Source organism: Syngnathus leptorhynchus, chromosome 14, assembly GCF_054491065.1.
Source record: "Syngnathus leptorhynchus isolate UIUO chromosome 14, UIUO_Slep, whole genome shotgun sequence".
NCBI lineage: Eukaryota > Metazoa > Chordata > Actinopteri > Syngnathiformes > Syngnathidae > Syngnathus > Syngnathus leptorhynchus.
Genome location: NC_141208.1, coordinates 2697936 through 2716275, shown reverse-complemented (window position 1 = coordinate 2716275; position 18340 = coordinate 2697936). Strand labels below are relative to the sequence as shown.

Genomic DNA, 18340 nt, shown 5'->3' with positions numbered 1-18340 from the left:
TGGCCGTTTTCTTGAGTTATGTAATGTTCACATTCCCACCAGGTATAATTTGGATAATTTTCTTATTTCAGTGGTTCTTAACCTTGTTGGAGGTACCGAACCCCACCGGTTTCATAAGCGCATTCACTGAACCCGTTTTTAGTAAAAACTTTTGTTTTTTCTCCTTTTTTTTTTTTACTGGTGCACAAAATGAGCCATGCAGGATCACCTCCTTGTTCAAAGAACAAAACCAACACAATGCATAAACTCACAACAAATGACATACCAGGAAATCAGTGTGACTTCCGCGTCATCACAAATTTACACAATAAATCAGGTATGTTCGGACCTCCGCAGTGGACCACCGAACCCCCATCGAACCCAGGTTAAGAACCACCGTATTATATATTCTTTTATTTATTTATTTTATAATGTCAATATTCCAACTTGGAATATTAAAATATATGTATATATACATATTAAGTGCTCCACCTTTAATTTAATTCCCATGGAAATTTTACCACAGCTTTCTGGAGATGGAAAGTAAAAAAATTCCACCCGTTCACAATTCTGAGCACACGTTTCTAAAAAGCCAGATGGTCCACGTAGACACGAGGAGCGTCAACTTCAGCAGGTTTCTCTCGCAAGCGTGTCCGCCGCAGACAGACGAGGACAGCTCCAGCTAGAAGAAGAAAGGGAGATGTGAGATTGACGCACATTGGCTGAAACACAGTGCTATCATTATGTGACGCGCAACATCTCATCCACACAAACATCGCGCAGGTGAGTGGCGTCGACTTAGGGGGGGGGGGGGGTTGAGTCATTGCCTGGAACAATTTACACGCCGCATCTCCTGAGCACTGCAGCCTTGATGAGCAAACCCCTGCTGGGAGTGTATGTCACAGTGTGAGAAGAGACAACTTCATGATTGAACGTCTTATTTGTTCTTGGCTCGATTTAGGGCGCTGAGAGACAACGGCAAATTTCAAACAGTGTTTTTCCACCATCTCGAAACCACGCTGAGGTGAGTGGTGGAGCTTCATTTAGACAGAGGTAGAGCTTTGCCGCCATCTCGTCACTTCATTTTTCGCTAAGGCCAATATGTGCTATATGATTATTTTAGGATAATTTAGGGCCAAATTCCCCCCACCCCAAGAATTAACATTTGAATAAAAAATGCCATCGCTTTCCCTTCACGATGGAGCCTCGAAAGACACGAGCCAGCTACAGCGAATCCAGTTGTGATGATGGAAACATTTTCGTTACGTTTTCCTGCAGTTTAGTGATGAGTCATAGTAGCACTCGCTGAATATCAATAACAGCTTCTCGCTACACTCCCTGAATGCCTCTTTTGACTCTTTATCTGCATGACAACGTGTTTTTTTTTTTTATCTCCACTATAGCTTCTTTTTTTAAACTTGAATTTTTACAATTTCAAAGAAGCCTCAGGACCGGCCGGGCACTCCCATTTCTTTCCAGCTTTTTATATGCAGTCCTCACTCACCAGATGGGCTGCTGCCAACAGAGACCCAAGAGGAGGAGCGGGGCGTCATTGCTGCTTGCAGGTGGAGAGCTTGCGGATCTTGCTGGCCGTGGAGACCCCTTTGCGCGAGGGGTTGGACGAGGACGAAGATCGTCGTTCGCTTTTGGCCTTGCTGTTCAGAGAGCCCGCCTCGGTTCCGTTCACGCAAAAGGGCTTGGCCGTAGGCGGGCTGTAGTCCGCGTGCTCCAGTTCGTGATCATCTTCGGCCACTTGTCCTAAAAGTTAGAGATGGTGACGAGAAATTTCTCAAAGATGATCGTTGTTTATTTCCAAATAGGTAAGCCACTTAAAGCACATGTACTGGAGGGGTAGCATTGCACGTGGGAGTGAATCGTAGAAAACCATTCACACTCCCAACACCAGAACCATCTCCACTGGACTCTATTTATAGAACACTTCATTCACACTCTGCAGTGCCAATTGGACCTAAGTGGGGCACCACTTGGAGATGCCTGGCCAGCACAGACGACTTGCATTTATCATTTCAGGCTGTTGCCTAGCAACTGATATAGGTCGTGAATTCTTTATAAAAAAAAATAAATAAAAAAAAAAGGCAACTCTGGGAGATGGTCAATATAGTCATTATCATCATCAAAGCACAGTGATGACATGTTGCCACCTATCAGCTTGGAGCACATCCATTTTTTTTTTTTTCCTTCCGAGTGCAATATTACAGAGTACCATTTTCTGATAACTAAAGAACCCAGAGCGAAAGCTCATCTGTACGAGTCCCTGGAGAGCACACACACAAACCTGGCATTGTAAAATCCTGAGTGTAGATGATCTCGTCTTCTCCGTCATAAAGCTCGTCATCGTCGTCTTCAGTGTAGCCGTGGAGGTCCTCCAAGTAGGGCACCACCGTCATACTGCGCCAAGGGTCTCTGCTCTCTGCGCTGGCGGGGATGGGCACGGGGAGCTCCGTCGGTGGGTGTTTCTTACGCACCCAGCTGGTGGCGATACATCAATGACATTTCGTCAACGCATTCAACTTCATGAATAACATTCAAGGAAAGTGACAAATGAACCACACTTACTTGTGTTGTCTTATATTTTGTATGGAAAACCTCTTTGCGGGGTCATACTCGAGCATTCCTGAAAACATCCACAAAAAAAAAGGGAGCACTTGAATCAAAAGCTCAAAACTGCTTGTTTTGGTTGATTTGCTATTGTTTGATCAAAACCAAATTTAACGTGACAGGCAGTGAATTGGGAGCGCAAGGTGTCGCGCAAAGATGTGTGAACTTAACAGTGAAACGATCCATCTGGGATTTTTGTCAAAGCAAACTAATCCGCCGTGACTGACGAAATACTTTTTGGGGCCTTATGTGGGTTGTTGAATGCGGCAAAAAGCTAAATGTCAGCATGATGAGACAGCAAGTGATGTGGAGCAGGCACAGGACTAATAATAACGGAACCAATCTCCCTGCAGCGCTGATCGTAGCTTATTTTGGACAATGTAATATTTACGGGCCAGCTATCTCTGGGATGATGCATCAGACAGACACGCGCGTCACACTCTGAGGGGGACAGAAGGACTCATGATATCATGACAGTTGAACTCCTCCACTCGATTCAGTGCTGGGCTGGAAATTCAACAGCCATTGATCAAAACAACCAAATCAGTTCATTTCACTTGCTCATTCAAACTCCCCCCACGGAGGCATTCATGAATGGGGGAGAACATGCCCATAAAAAGGAAAAGCTGGAGACGAGTCGCAACTTTTCTTCTTTGACGTAAAAAAACAAAAAACAAAAACGGATTCATCGAGTCTTGCCGGCACTTTTTCAGGATTTCACAGGCAGTTAGTTTGCCTTGACGTAAAACCAATACGAGGTTGCCCATAAAAGACTCCTTTTGTTTTAAAAAAGGGGCTTTGGAGCAGCCTGCTGGAGTGTTTTACTATGTGGGCTTCAGATCAATAGAAATGACGTTAGCGGCTGAAGGGGTTTCTACCACACATGGGGGGTTCCCAATGACTTCTAATGTCATAGCACCACCAGCTGGACACACTGATAAAGGACACCAGTGCAGGCTCACTGCAGTGTGCTTTTTTTTTTTGTCCTTATCCTGTGGATTCTCATCTGCTTCTCTGCATAACAAATCCGGATTCCTCCAATTTTATTTCCTCTGCTACAAAATGTGCTCTAGAAAGAAATCATTTGTCTTAAAACCTTTCTGATTTTGCCTGGCTAGTTCAAAATGGATCTGCAGGCTGTCATTTTCAATCGTTTCAACTGCTTTTGAGAGCATGGGCAAAAAAAATAACAACTGTGTCTTTTTTGCACTTGAAAAACCATCAAGACCAGTCCATGGATTCGACACTCACCTCGCAGCAGGTCTGAGAGGAGCGGTCCGCATTCCTCAGGTATAGTGAATTCTCCTTTGCCGATGTTCTCAAATAGCTTATAGATGTTGTCCCCCTCAAACGGATAAAAACTCGTCGTAATATTGTATCTGAATGGAGGCAAACAAGTCCAATCAATACGTGAGCTTCGTATCATTTGCTCCGATGGTACAGCTGGAAATGTATTCTTTTTGATTATTCCACTGATAATCCAATTTTAAAAAAATAATAATCAATGTGTGCACAATTCAAAAGTGCAATAAACGCCGTGCCAACTCACAGTGTTACTCCCGCGGACCAAATGTCCACTTTAAACCCTGAAAATGTATCCAGGCCGTTGGCAATCTCCGGCGGCTGAAAGGCCGGAGAGCCCTGACTCGTTCGACACGTGTCGTCCTCGGCAAATGGGTGCAGGGCCTGCGAAGGAGCACGGTAAACCTCAGCACATATTCCAACTCCTTCCGTCCAATTTCCTAAAAATGAGATCCATTTATATGTGTAGGCTTACCTCAGCTACTCCCAGATCCGAGATTTTAAGTGCCCCATCTGTGGTCAACAGCAGATTGCCTGGTTTAATGTCTTTGTGAACAATTCCCTGGCTGTGCAAATATTCAAGGCCATCTAAGAGTTGGCAAAAGTACCTGCGCAAAACAAACAGAAAGTTTGTGAGCGAGTGTGCTAGACAACAATCAAGTGATTACACATTCATGCAATCAACCGGCAGTTATTTGAAAAAAAAAAAAAAAAAAAAGACCAAGCACAGCAGGTCAGGATCTAAATTTAAACCTGGAGCTATTTTTCAGAGAGTCTAAAAAGGAAATATATAAGGAGAGGGGGGGGGGGGTTGACACCAAAGACATACCCGTGAGCTTGAAATATAGGAAACCTTTTTTCCGGGACGCTGTCCAGCATTTCTTGCATCCCGCACACGCAATACTCCATCACCATATACGTAAGTCACAAGTCAAGGATATTCAAAGAAATACACTTACTGGTTACAATTTAATGTATGGCTTGTCATAGATAATATTAACATAGTGTCAGAGAGTTATTGAATCCAAAATACGTTTATTATTAGCGCAACAAAAAACCCCAAGGATATATTTTTTGCTTCTCCTCATTATAGAGAACGTCCACCAATTGAATCACATTCTTGTGTTGGAGTCTTCTTAGCAGCTGAATCTCCCTGTGCAAAAGACACAAACCACATGGAAATGATTCATCAAGGGGCTTTTTCGATGCTTTCCACACGATTATGAACCCTTAAAAGCAAAATCCCAGGGAAGCTCATCATTCATCACCGAGTTGTGAGGGTTCACAATACAGTGAAGCCCCCCCTGCTACTCGCAGGTGGTCAAGACGAGCCTCGCCGTGAACACTAAAAAAATCTGCAAACAATTTAAACCCTTCTAAAAAAGGATTTAGAAAAGCATACAAATGACAACAGAACAAAAAAAAGTCCTCGAGTCTTTTGGTACCATTCAACTGTAACCTAAAGTAGGAGCTGATTCTTTAAAGACGCCATCTTGAAGACTTGCTTGCCTTTCGTGAACTCATGCAACTGCTCCCTAATGCTTCCTCTATAATTAGCGCAGGCTGCAGTGATATTTAATGGCGTATGGTGTGATTAAATCCTCCAGTATTCTGCAAAAAAAAAAAAAAAAAAGGAAGCCGAAAAATGCTGAATCAGAGGGGAATGGGAAAGAGGGCAGAATCGGGTGAGGGAAGACAAAACATTCATCATTTATTCATAACTCTCCATAGTTTACTTGACATCGCAATTTCATCTACACGTAGCTAATGTCAGAAAGAAGAAAACTGTTCCGAAAAAAATCTCGGCAAGCCGAAAAGAAAGCTGTCAGAGAATAAGTGACAGAGAATATGACTTCAGTCAGCGTATTGGAAAAACGCGGGACCGCTATAATGCCGTAAAGTATCAATGTGAAAGTTCCTCGTTTTCTTTGCAGTCGCCATGGCGGAAATGAGCGGAGAGGGGTGGTGATGCCACCTTTTGGTGATAGGACGAATTACAGTTTCAAGTTTCATGATTTTTTTTTTTAATTCAGTTTGTAAAACTGCCATAAATAATACATAATAAAACCGAAGCTGCGGGACGTATGAAATCTGACCGGGGGCCGGATTTGGCCCGCGGGCCCGACTTTGGAGACCACTTTCCTCCAGGCTCACCAGCTTATTTCCACACAAAGTACTAGGAGATGAAATTATTTGTGTTGCTCCATTGATTGTTTCAGGCAGAGAAAACATTTTTGCATGCAAAAACAAGATGGAAGGACACTCACTTTTTCACATTGGCTTCTCCATTGGGAATCCTCCTTAGCTTCTTCTTTTTCAGTATCTTGACAGCCCTGCGGCAGAGGGTTTCAGAGTCCAGCATCTCTTTCACTTTGCCATATGATCCCTCCCCCAGCAGGTCCCCCATCAAGTACTTTCCTATCAACTTCGCTCTCTTCCTGCGCGGCTGATAAATCACCTCAGTCGAGTCGATGCGGTGAATAAACGTGTCCATCTCCATCAGTTCATTTTCATTCAAGTAGTTCAGTTGATGTATCTCCCCGGTACTCATGACTGATCCAGAGTGAGCCTCGTGTGTAAACTACTTGGAAACAAATCTTCCTGGGGGTGGATAGTAATCTACTGTTAACCTCTTGCTTGTGATTTAGGGCTAGATAAATAAATTTGACCCCAAAAAAAAAAAAGAGGTAAGAGAAATACTGAAGATGAGAGAGGGAGACCTCAGGTTGAGGTAGGGATCAGTCTAGATTTGTAAACATGATTGTTCTTTTTAATTAAAAGCTGCACACTGAGGTGAAAGTGTATTAAGTCCACTATGTTAGTGTTTCATCATGTGCCTGTTGTTTGAGACAAATGCATTTCAATAAAAATATATTTATTTTTGAGACTATGTCTCTCAGGTGGCCTGGGGATGCCTTGGGATCCCCCGGGATGAGGTGGATGAAGTGGCTGGGGAGAGGGAAGTCTGGGAGTCCCTCCTAAAGCTACGACTCGACCCTGGATAAGTGGAAGAAGATGGATAGATGAATGGTTTTTTTTTTACCCCCCACTTAATTAATTTGATTCACCCTTACGTAGGGGCAACCAGCCCTGGTTTAAGGCCATGTTGCACATTTCTGTCAAGGATCCATACTGAATAAATAATATATGCAGCCTCGGGACACATGTAAATCTGGACTGTATCCAAACCCACTTCCACAGCTTATTTTATGCAGCAGTGTTAGCTGGGCTTCAGTGGAAAGTCCAAGCCACCAGAAAGTGTGCTCCTACCGGCTTCAGGTAATAATAATAATAATAATATTTCATTAAATTTGTATTGAAGAAGCGGAAGATGGATGGATGGATGGATAAATTTGTATAGTCGTTTTCAAAGACCCAAAGATGCCTCCATTCCACAGGTAATAATAATAATAATAATAATAATAATAATTATTATTATTATATAATTTAGATAGAAGAAGCAGAGGAAGATGGATGATGGATGGATGAATTTGTTTAGTCCTTTTCAAAGACCCCAAAATGCCTCCATTCCACTGCGGTGCAGGCTGCAAAAAACAAAACAAAAACAAAAAAAAACAAGGGTCATTTAAACATTAATGAAACTGCAGAGTTCTGAACTAAAATAACTCTATTAGGAGCCAATCAAAAAATCGGATGCATCGTTACGGGGGTTACTAGGGAGAGACTTTTTAACATAATATTAACATATTAACAAATTATTTAAGTTGGAGCGTTTCAAATCAAATGAAAATGATATAGCAATGACAAATATTGTGCTGAACTAATAGCTAGCCAGAATGCTAACGTAGCCTTGAATGAACTAGCCTGTTGTATCACACATGTAATATTAATTTCAGGGAGCACATTCAATAAAACAAGTATCTTAGTCCACAAAGTTTCCAAAGAAAAACATCCTATGAAGTACAAAAAAAAAAGCAAGCATGGATTTGGATGCGTAACAACGTCGTCACGCATGTAAAGCTAGCGGTGAATTGCGGCTCTTGCTAGCCATCATTGACACTACAAACGTCAAGCCAAGCGCTTTGCATTTACTGGGAATGGTGGAAGAATTAAATCTAACTGTCAATATGTGTATTGTTATCTTAAATCAGAACATGCACTAACGACGGGAGCAGCATCCAGACAAATCCAGCTCACAGGGGTTGCGTCCAAGTCCCAATGTAAACTGCTAGCTAGCTAGTTCATTGCCAACTTGCGGGAAAACTCACCTAAAATCCTCGAGTGTCTTTGCTTGGTCCCAATCTTTATTCGTTTCTTAAATGTCAGTCTTCAGAATAAAAATGGTGTCAATCGATCCAAGTTGCATATCATTTCTTTCTTTATTTTTTTTGTTTTGTTCGGACTCTTCGTATTACTCTCAAGTCAGGTCGTCGCCATCTTGTTTACCTCCCCCTTAAACTCGAGTCAACTCGCACCGACAGTCAGCGCGTTACTGCGTCAAATCAAAGTTTGCAAAAAAAATGCAAAGTCCAACCCCGACAAGCAAACTTTCAGACAAAATATTATTTTAACATTCCAACAAAATGGCTTTTTGGAAACATGATGCCACCAGTGTGTATCCTCCATGATGGCATGCAGGCATTTGCAAATTATGAGCCGGTTTCATTCATCACTTCATTTTTTTTTTTTATTCACCTTACAGGGGAAACGCCTCCCAAACTCCCCCCCCAAAAAAACACACAAGCATACCTTGCTTAAGCTCCCCACTTATTAATGCATTGGCCAATTCTAGAGTGACTTTTGCTTGGCTAGAGTTAAGAGTTATAATTATCTCGAGTAAGCCCCTTGGAGAATGGCATAGTGGAGGTCTGATTTCACTCATCTGTCAACTTTCTCGCACCTCGGCTCCTCCAAACTGCAATCGTTTATTTTCATTACCAGGGAAGAGTAAAACAAATGTTGACATCATGTCATTAAAGCAGACATAGATTAAGGAAATTGTAGTCTCACCGTCTTTATTTCATGTGTAACACGGTACAGTCAATTGATTGTGATAGAGAAGCAGTCAGGATATTCAAACCTGAATGAAAACTAACATTTAAGCCAGTGGTTCTTAACCTGGGTTTGATGGAACCGGTCTAAGGCACAGGTGTCAAACTCAAGGCCCGGGGGGCCAGATAGGGCCCGCCACATCATTTTATGTGGCCCGCTAAGACAAATTGTGTATGAAATTCGTGTCATTACTAGAATTGAAAATTGTCTTGACTTTTAATATCTTTTTGTTTTAATATTTGACCAGTTTTTACTCGTCTGATTTGAAAACGAGTTATTTGTAGCTTTTACTGTATATGAGGTGCTCATACATTTATTTGGGTCGATAGTCATAATGGCCCGCAAAAAAAACGAGTTTGACACCCCTGCTCTAAGGGGAAACCCCTTAGCAGAGCCTCCACTGCGGAGGTCCGAACATACCAGATTTTTTTGCGTCACACTGATCTGCAGGGATGTAATTTGTTTTGAATTCATGCATTGTTTTAGTTTTTTTCTCTGAACGAGGTGATGTTCATTCACAGCTCATTTTGTGCACTAGTGATAAATATTGATTGACGAATTTAAAAAACAAAACAAAAAATAAAACACTATAAAGGGGTTCGGTGAATGCGCATTTAATACTGGTGGGGTTCGGTACCTCCAACAAGGTTAAGAACCACTGATTTATCCTGTTCACACACACACACACACACACACACACACACACACACACACACACACACACACACACACACACACACACACACACGCACGCACACACACACACACACACACACACACACTCACGGGCAAATAAATTCATTCCTATTGTGCAATGAAATCCATTTTTACAAGTGAATTGAGTTTTCAGCTTCCTTTAATTTCCATAAACAGTTGTCTTCTGTCAGTAATATGGTCTCCGTGGATTATTCTGCAAGAAGAAACGTTTGAATAAATTCCGTGCCCATGACTACCTACAGTTGTTGTATGCTGTATAAAGTGCAGATGTGAGGTTACCAGTGGATTAGGTCGAAAGCGATAGGCCAGCATCATCCTTTTTCTGAAGGCGTCGTACTCGTCGTCGCTTTTCGACAACTCAGCTGGACGTTCAACGCCGAACCCTGCGCCGTTCGACGCTGTGGTGCCCCTGCAACGGGACACGTATGAACTTTGAGTCAGTTTGACCTTCAATAATTACCCAACTAGTCAAAAAAATGTCCTAATAAGGCCAGCTCCAATAAAAATATTAGCTGTCGTGTAAATGCCGTCGAGTCGGAGATGACAAATAAATCTACTTCAAAACTGGAGAAAAAAAAAGAAAACTATTTGACAAGCACATTTAATTGTGAAAAAACAAAAACTGTTTTGCACTCACACAAAAAAATGAATTCAATGCAGTGGCATATACTGAAATGGGTTGTGATATAATCAATATATATATTTTTTTTCTATTCAGGATGACACAGTAAGGCAAGTCCGTTCAACTCAGCAAACAGAAAAGGAGCCACGGCTGTATTGCTAAATACGCACTTGTTGACAGGAGCCTTGATGCCCTGTCCTTCACTGCCGAGACCTTCGCCTTCCTTCCAGCCCATTTTCATCAGCATACGGAAACCAAGATTCTCCACCGTCAATTTAAATTCTTTGTATTCAGAGTAATCTGGGTCCCGCCCCTCCTGCAAAGGAATAAATAATGTCATTTTCCTCACAAAAGGACAAAAAGGGTAAACAAGACAGAAGACAAATATGTTAACGTTAAAAAAACAATTGAGATAATTCCAACAACTGCTAACCTTGAGTGCTTTAAAAGTCTCCATAAACTTCTCCAGCTCCTCAGGCGGCAGGAAGTCTCCAATGAAATGTTTCCCTTTGCCCATATCCGTCAGAGATTCTGCCCACTCTGAAAAAAATCAGCAAAACAAAGAACCAGCGTTACTTCAAATGCAATAAGGATTCGAAGATAAACGCTGCCTTTACATTCTCGTCAGTCTCACCTCGCGTCTTCTCCATTTCCATTTTTCGAAGCCGATGCTCCCAGGTGCCGGCCTCCTGGTCCACCTCTTCGTCACTGTCGTACTCGTGTTGGTGGTCTTTAATGGCCTTGTCCCACATTTGCTGCATCTCTGCCATCGCGCGTTTGTGCTTCATGATCATGTCGTACATCTCCTGCATCTACAAAGTGTGTGTAGGGGGGTGGCATTTAATTCAAGTACAAACCAGGAGTAAATTATTATTTTTTTCCTTCTGGCTAGCTAAACTGCTTTCTTCATGTGTGTAGCAACGACTATGTACCTCTTGTTGCTCTTTTAACTGTTTCTTCTGGTCATCAGACAGCTCCGTCACACCGACAAGACCGGCGGGCTTCCCCTTCTTATAACCAAGACCTTGAAGATCTTGAGCTAAAACAGAAAGGACATTACCGTAATATTAAATTCAGAGAAACCGGCACCGTTACGACAATCCAGACGCCACTTGTGGGCATTCCAATATGTTCGAACTAGTAATGGTAAGTACCAGACAGAGATGGTACGGTGGGGTCTTGAACGCTATGCTCTTGGGGGACAACGATGGGTGGAATGGGAAGCTCCACTTTGTCATCTTCAGACCCCCATCTACTTTTCCTCTTGCGTTTGACAGACGGAGTAGTGTCTTCCACCTGACTGTGCGCTTCAGATGCCGGGGAGAACGCAACCTGGGGTCGCGGAGGAGCGGCTGGTCTCTGCCACTCTGTCCTGGACTCCGTCGGCGGAGGAGAGGAAGTCCTCGAGGCTGCGGCACGATACTCGCGTAGCTTCTCTTTGTAGTAACGGTTGGCTGGGTTTTGGTGGTCAAATAAAAAACTGGGGGGGGAGTTAAAAAAAAAAGCAAAAAAAAAAAAGCATGTGAGCCCGAAAGAGTTTCAAGTTTCAAGTTGATTTTACAGAACCTGACCTGAAGATGGGGTTGTCACGGTTACGCTCGATGGCGATGCTTTCCACCTCCGGGCCACCCTCAGCCACAAACCTGGCCAGCTTCTCGGCCACTTGCTGGGTTTCCGCGTCCACTGGGGGGGAGACTTTAAGCAGTCTATCAGTACGGGGGCTCAAATGACACTCTATTACTGTACCATACTCAACTGGCATCATACATCACCAGTCTAGAGCTAATGGGGGATAAAAAAAGAGGAAGGAGGAGCAACGAAAACAGCACTGGTGAATGGGGAATTGGGTTGATGAAACACTTTTTGCAGCAATGTCAACAAAAACTTGATATTGACACACGCTAGGTGCGATTTCACTTTACTTGTTGTTGTCACTAGAAAATTTTGAAATAATTCATTTGGAATTGTGTTCAGAAAATGACTTCATTCATTAGAACATTTAAAAAAACAACAACTTCAAACTAGAACATTTAACGACAAGTATTGCGCCATTAACCACCATAGCGAAAAAAAAATGGTCGGAATAAAAAACGTTAGATTATTTTTGTGGAATCTGCAATGTACAAACACAGCACTAAACATGAAACAAAATCACAAGAGAACTAGTTCAACCCACGACGGTGCCTTGACTTAGGAGGAGTTGAATTTGTTCGGTGACAAAATTCAGTTTCTAAAAAGAAAATAATCGAGGCCTTACCATTAACTGAAGTGTTACTAGGCGCTGGCGCATTCTTTCTTAATTCGGCAAGTTTCTTTTTGTAGTAGAGGTACTCCATACAGTTTCTATCGTGCAAAAATCTAGAAGGTTGAAAACACAGACGATAAAATATTGGATGACTTTTATACACCTGGAGGAACAAAGCCGACCTTCGGACTTACGAGAAAACAGGATCATCCTTATAGTCCTCCTTGGCCCTCCTCTCCAGTTCGGGTCCTCCTTCCGCCACAAAAGAGGCCATCTTGTTGATAATCAGTCTGGTCTCTGGGTCCTCTGGGGGAGAAACTTTAAGCAGGCTATCAGTACATTTACTCTTTGGTCACCAGTCTTAAGCCAAGTGTGCCCTGGGAGCAGATAGGGAATGAGCCAAAACGTCTGAGCTCTTTTGTTGTCCGGAGCTACACGGAAACACACGTGCCTTGATTTACCTTTCATATTTAAAAATTCCAAGGAATCAATTTCATCGTCCTCGTCTTCTGGGGAACAAAACACACTTGGCCTCGGGCTGAGAATGGGATTCTTCTTGGACTGCGAATAGTTCTTGAATTGGCTGAGCATGCTGCCGACGCCAGGTCGCTTGCCGACCAAATTGTTTTTCTTCTGCAATGCGTTCCCTCCCAGGGAAGATTGACTTTTGCTATCACTGGCGGAATCTGGAGAAAGCATCAATAAAAGAAAATACTAATTTATAAAACAATTAAAGCAACACTTTAGTGAACTGAACACTCGGTTTTAAAAACATAGATTATGCTACCAATTATTGGTTTGTGGTACTAACCAGAGACGTTGTTAGGCGTCTTCTTCTGCATCATCATGAACTGCTGTAAGAAGCTGCCATCGTTTACAAACTTGTTGGAGGAGGGTCCTTGCGTAGTGGGGGAATTACTGGGTTCAAAAAAGATGAGATTATTCATTTTTCTTACGATCAATACAACAAAATGCATACCAACTGACATTAATGCAGCAGAAGAACAATTATTGCTTATTGTTATAGGTTAATATTACACAAGTATGTGTTTACCTTGCAGGTAGACATTTATTTGGGGTTTGTGCATCAATTTTGGCTTGCTCTGCCAATTTGGCCTCAATTTCCTTCTTTTTCTCTGCTATTAGTTGCTCTTGGCGGATAATGTTTAAATTCATCTTCTGCTTCTGTGGTTGTGCATTCTTGTTTTTCCATCCTCCTCTTCCTAAAAGAGCAGCAGGGAACAAACACGATTATGAATCTTTGAAGACACTTCATAGTCATTTCTGAAGATAATACAACATCTACTTAGCACGTTGCAACTATCTCAGCTTCATATGCATCAAGGTGAAAGCACGCAAATTCTTTTTTTTTTTTTTTTTTTTTTTTAATTCCTCTGGAAAGGTGCATTTTCGTTTCGGCATTGTTTCCACTCGCTATGGCAAGCATTCGCCTACCTCCTCATGCACACACACAATCACCAAAGTGGCTAGATTTGAGAAGGTCGTGACTTATTTGTGAACTACAGAGAAACTTGGAATAGAGTTAAATGGAACAGAGTGGCAATTCTATTGACAATGTACTGTACATGTGAGGCAGTCGAACAAAATCCCGGGCAGTTTTTGAAATTTCCCCCGGACAGGGGCTGAAAGGTAAGACATGTCCGGCGAAAAGAGGACGTCTGGTCATCCTACACTTGACTTAAAATGCCCGATTCCGCAAATTTTGTTCTTCCCACCTATAAATCAGATCCAGCAAAAGGACCAAGACATTCATTAACCCATAGTAGTATATTACATTTGTATTAATAAATCCTGAATTTATACTTTTGTATCTTGCTACTACTCGTCGCATGCTACATGCGGTCAGCTAACGCTGCAGTCGTTTTGGCTACATGATGCTAACTGAATGCTAACAGGAAACTAGTAGTAACTGAAACTACATTCAAACATGAAACGTTTTACTGAATAGGTATGAATGTACCTGAATCACTCGACTCCATTGTCGTAGCAGGAAAGCAATTTAATTTGACAAACAAACGTTAACAGACAATACGAAAATGTTGTGCCGATGCTAGGCTGACTAGATTACTTCATTTGCTAATTTAGGAACGTAAACAAGAACATTATTTCCGGTGTAGTGTTTTTTTTCAGAATAAAAGCATATTACACAGTACGTATTTCAAGGATTTGGACGTGCATTTTCTTCAAAGTTTTTTTAATATATATAATTGAACAATTCGAAAATTAATTAAAAATGGCTTTTGTCAAAGTCAAATAAAAACGGGATCAGGTACACTAAAAAAATGAACAAAATAAATAATAGAACGAGAGCCAAACCAAGCTTTTTCACAATTTGGTTTTCCCAAACAGTCTGTGAAATTATGATTATGATTGCTGTTACGATTATCGTTATAATACAGCTGTCGTATGTGTAACCCCCCCCTAACGTTGGCCTCCACTTGTTTTGATAGCAATCCTAGAATGCATTGCGAAATGACGTCAGTACGCTTCGCGACTCCGTTCGTTCTCGCGATCGTTTGTTAAAAAACCTGCCCGATGTCCAGTAGAGAAATGGCTGAAGCTTCCTTACCGTCTTGCCGGTTTTTCTGCCACCGGTGTTCAGCAGAGATAAACCCTCGTTTACCGGTAAGGTTAAACTAAGCAGTAGTTGATGTGTTGACTAGATGAATAGTGTGATGATGATGTATTTAACTGTGTGGGGGTTGGACAACGAGTTACGTCGCTAACCTTGCTCGTTAACGAGCAAGTACTCGTAGTAGTACTCGTAGTAGTCGTTCAACAATTCATGTCATAAAAATATATAACATATCTATAAAATTTTCCTCTTCATGCCAATACATTTGTGGCTCTACTGAAATGTGCCTGGCTGTGCTCAACTGTTTGCCATTCACTCCAACGTCCATATAGGAAAACAACTCGAAGCTGTTTGTTTCCTTTTTTTTTCTTCGGGGTTTCACTCAATAAACATAAATAATATTCGTTGGAATATAGTTCCCCAATTAGTAGTATGGGCAGCAAAAAAATAATAATAATCTGTATTCAATCTAGCTACTGTTGTCAGGATCAGAGTATTCTTATTCAATGTTTTGTGTACCTGAATAAAAAAATAAAATAAAGGGGCGTTCCTCCAGCATCATGTATTAGAGTGCTACTCGAACGGCCAAAAATACATGTACTCTCATTTTCTGCTTTCTTCTGAATCTATAGAACTAATGTAACATTCATTTTTGTGTCAATATCTGAAGGACTTTACCTGTCCACGCTGTGAGTCTGGATTCATTGAGGAATTACCAAATGAAAGGAGGTATAAGGAAAAAATACACACGTCCAGTTGCTAAGTGAAAATATTGAACCTATTTTGCACTTTTCTTTCCGTATAGAACTGAAAATACCGATAGCGCTCCATCTACATCCTCTGCGAGGGAACAGACACAACCTACCTTTCAGGTCAGTAGAAGCCATCGCTTCGGGAATCGAACACTCTTGAGCCCGCACGTGAAACCATCCTCATGATGTCTTTTCCAGCCGACCATGAATCACCAGCACTTGTTCACCTTTCCTACTGGGTACAGTCCGTTCACTCTGGGAATTTTCAATGAAAACTTTGAACTCAGAACTTGGCTACCCACAGAAGATAACAGAGCGACCGAAATTCAGCGGGAGCAAGAAATGGATCCGCAGCAAGCGCGGGGGCGACATGCGGCTCAACGACAGGGTACACGCCACGAAGGAGTTCCCACATTAGAGGGGTAAATGTTTTTTTTCAAGTCTGTCGTCTGTTACATTGCACCCACGTTGTCGTTAACAAAAAGCACTCGTGTGATTGTTACGATAAGGTAAATGTCAAATGTATCTTGTGTTTCTGTTCACACAGAATTATCCAACAGCTAGTTAATGGGATCATAGCGCCAACGGCCATGCCGAATATTGGAATGGGATCATGGTGAGTAACTATTTTTCACTTATTGTCTTCTCCTCATCATGCTAACTGGTTAAATATTCTGCAGGGGTATACTTCATTCAAACCCAATGGACTATGCCTGGGGAGCAAATGGACTGGATGCCATCATAACACAGGTATAACAATCATCTTTTATGGAAGAATTAGGTTGGAAGTGTCGGCCAAGCAATCGGGAACTTAGAGGCCACGCTTTAATTCCACCAGGTTGGACAAATTAGCACTGTGTCAATATTTTGAGTTTGGAACACAGAAGGAAGTCAAAGCCCCTGCGTAACTACAAACAGAGCAGATAGAATGTGCACTCATGTCTAAAACTTCAAATGAAGCGTTAAAAGTTTGATTTATATTTCTCAACTCTGCCCAAAGCTACTCAACCAGTTTGAAAACACGGGTCCTCCTCCAGCGGATAGAGAACGGATCAAGAGTTTGCCCACAGTCTGCATCACAGAAGAACATGTGGGTAAGTTTGAAGACAAAGCTCATATTAGTCATAAATCATTTCCAAAAAATATGTTTGCGCTGAGGGTTTATCCTAACATTTGCTGTTTTACTGATGCAGGCGCTGGTTTAGAGTGTCCCGTGTGCAAAGAAGACTACCATGTGGACGAGAGCGTCAGGCAGCTGCCATGCAATCATTTGTTTCACAATGACTGCATAGTCCCTTGGCTTGAACAGGTACAAAAATAATCATTGAAAAGTGGAGAAGAAGAAAAAAAAAAAACCCCCACACTTGTTTTGTCATATATGTTCATTTAAAAATCAGTGACCACACAGTAGAACATGATTTTTGGAAAGTTGTTTAAAAATGTTGTTTACCGATAAGAACACCAGGGGTCGCAGTTTTCTATTTCAGTCAATATGTTTTTGGGCTCCCCGATTAGCACAGCTAAGACAATAAAAGCGGCTCGCTTTCAGTCACTGACATTTCGTTTCCTTCTCTTCCCTGTAGCACGATACCTGCCCAGTGTGTAGGAAGAGTCTTAATGGCCAGAACACAGCCACAAACCCACCGGGTTTATCCGAGATGAACTTCTCCCCCTCCACATCGTCCTCTTCCTCTTCCAACTCACCTAGCAATGAAAATGCTTCCGGCAACTCCTAGTCTCCCTCGCATCCCTCATCACCTCATATCTGGGAAAACCTCACGCTCTCGAGGAGTCTTCTCGACAGCGGACACCAAAACAGCTGTTAGTCTTAATTCTTACGGACGTGTAAGTTGAGATGAATTGGTCTCAGACACTCGGTCTTTACTCATCATTCCTCCATTTGTGTCGACTGCTGCTGCCGCTTTGATAGTTATCGAGGACATTGGAGCTGCCGCCGGCTACTGAAACAAAAATAACAAGGTAGATTCTGCCACAAGGTTTGGCACCCATTTTTTCTATTTCCTAGTCAAAGTAGTCTTTTTACATGTTGCCCGTAGGAATGAAGTTATTTGAACAATACTGAGCCAGTCAATCAATTCCTGTGTGTGCTTCTGACTGTATTTATTTGCACATTTGTTTTGCGTTTTGATTTGCACAATGGTTCGTATTTTAAGGAGACATTAGCTGAACTACAAACAAATTTTTTTTTAAGACATTTCAATAGTTTGGGTTTTATCAATAGATTCAGTGTGTGTGGTGGTGCAATTTGGGTGATTTTATGCTGCATTTTTATTATGAGTGAGGAAAGGAAAAAAAAAAAATCAACATTTTATTTATTCAGCTTATGCCACCAGTACCAGGGCATGTAAAAAAAAAAAAAAAAATCTTACCTCTGTGAAACTGGCTAAAAGTGTCAATGAATTGAATTGTTTTACTTGCTGATTTAATGTTGTATTTTTACAGTCACAATAAAGTCCTTAAGAAAACATTTTGAA

The 18340-nt window shown here is 41.8% G+C and overlaps 3 protein-coding genes across 3 annotated transcripts; 1 reads left to right on the top strand and 2 right to left on the bottom strand.

Moving 5' to 3' along the window:
• Window positions 1-511: 511 nt before the first annotated feature.
• Window positions 512-8501, bottom strand: stk11 (serine/threonine kinase 11). Its single transcript, XM_085929415.1, has 11 exons — window positions 8130-8501; window positions 6168-7445; window positions 4970-5053; window positions 4730-4819; window positions 4376-4508; window positions 4148-4284; window positions 3850-3977; window positions 2557-2614; window positions 2276-2469; window positions 1484-1737; window positions 512-661 (listed from the first exon to the last, which is right to left on the bottom strand). The coding sequence occupies exons 2-10, from the start codon at window positions 6449-6451 to the stop codon at window positions 1529-1531; spliced, it is 1317 nt and encodes a 438-aa protein (XP_085785541.1). The 5' UTR covers window positions 6452-7445; window positions 8130-8501; the 3' UTR covers window positions 512-661; window positions 1484-1528.
• A 354-nt stretch (window positions 8502-8855) lies between these two features.
• Window positions 8856-14636, bottom strand: sugp1 (SURP and G patch domain containing 1). The gene is made up of 14 exons (XM_085929414.1): window positions 14479-14636; window positions 13552-13720; window positions 13309-13415; window positions 12959-13183; window positions 12692-12815; window positions 12510-12610; window positions 11824-11947; window positions 11407-11732; window positions 11185-11291; window positions 10887-11064; window positions 10686-10792; window positions 10423-10568; window positions 9910-10039; window positions 8856-9823 (listed from the first exon to the last, which is right to left on the bottom strand). The coding sequence occupies exons 1-14, from the start codon at window positions 14495-14497 to the stop codon at window positions 9797-9799; spliced, it is 1890 nt and encodes a 629-aa protein (XP_085785540.1). The 5' UTR covers window positions 14498-14636; the 3' UTR covers window positions 8856-9796.
• Window positions 14637-14959: 323 nt separating this feature from the next.
• On the top strand, window positions 14960-18326 carry LOC147045946 (E3 ubiquitin-protein ligase RNF126-like). Its single transcript, XM_085930959.1, has 9 exons — window positions 14960-15143; window positions 15764-15822; window positions 15899-15965; window positions 16044-16267; window positions 16393-16461; window positions 16526-16595; window positions 16846-16939; window positions 17039-17154; window positions 17429-18326. The coding sequence occupies exons 1-9, from the start codon at window positions 15054-15056 to the stop codon at window positions 17579-17581; spliced, it is 942 nt and encodes a 313-aa protein (XP_085787085.1). The 5' UTR covers window positions 14960-15053; the 3' UTR covers window positions 17582-18326.
• The last annotated feature ends 14 nt before the right edge of the window (window positions 18327-18340 follow it).

Coding starts and splice junctions, on each gene's coding strand:
- LOC147045946 (XM_085930959.1), top strand. CDS start 15,054: ATGTCCAGTAGAGAAATGGCTGAAGCTTCCTTACCGTCTTGCCGGTTT. Junction 15,966..16,043: donor AGACACAACCTACCTTTCAG/GTCAGTAGAAGC, acceptor TGTCTTTTCCAG/CCGACCATGAATCACCAGCA. Junction 16,268..16,392: donor GGAGTTCCCACATTAGAGGG/GTAAATGTTTTT, acceptor CTGTTCACACAG/AATTATCCAACAGCTAGTTA.
- stk11 (XM_085929415.1), bottom strand. CDS start 6,451: ATGAGTACCGGGGAGATACATCAACTGAACTACTTGAATGAAAATGAA. Junction 5,054..6,167: donor GGAGAAGCCAATGTGAAAAA/GTGAGTGTCCTT, acceptor TCTTTTGCACAG/GGAGATTCAGCTGCTAAGAA. Junction 4,820..4,969: donor AATGAGGAGAAGCAAAAAAT/ATATCCTTGGGG, acceptor CTTGTGACTTAC/GTATATGGTGATGGAGTATT.
- sugp1 (XM_085929414.1), bottom strand. Junction 12,816..12,958: donor GGAATTTTTAAATATGAAAG/GTAAATCAAGGC, acceptor GCCTGCTTAAAG/TTTCTCCCCCAGAGGACCCA. Junction 11,948..12,509: donor TAGTAACACTTCAGTTAATG/GTAAGGCCTCGA, acceptor GACTGCTTAAAG/TCTCCCCCCCAGTGGACGCG.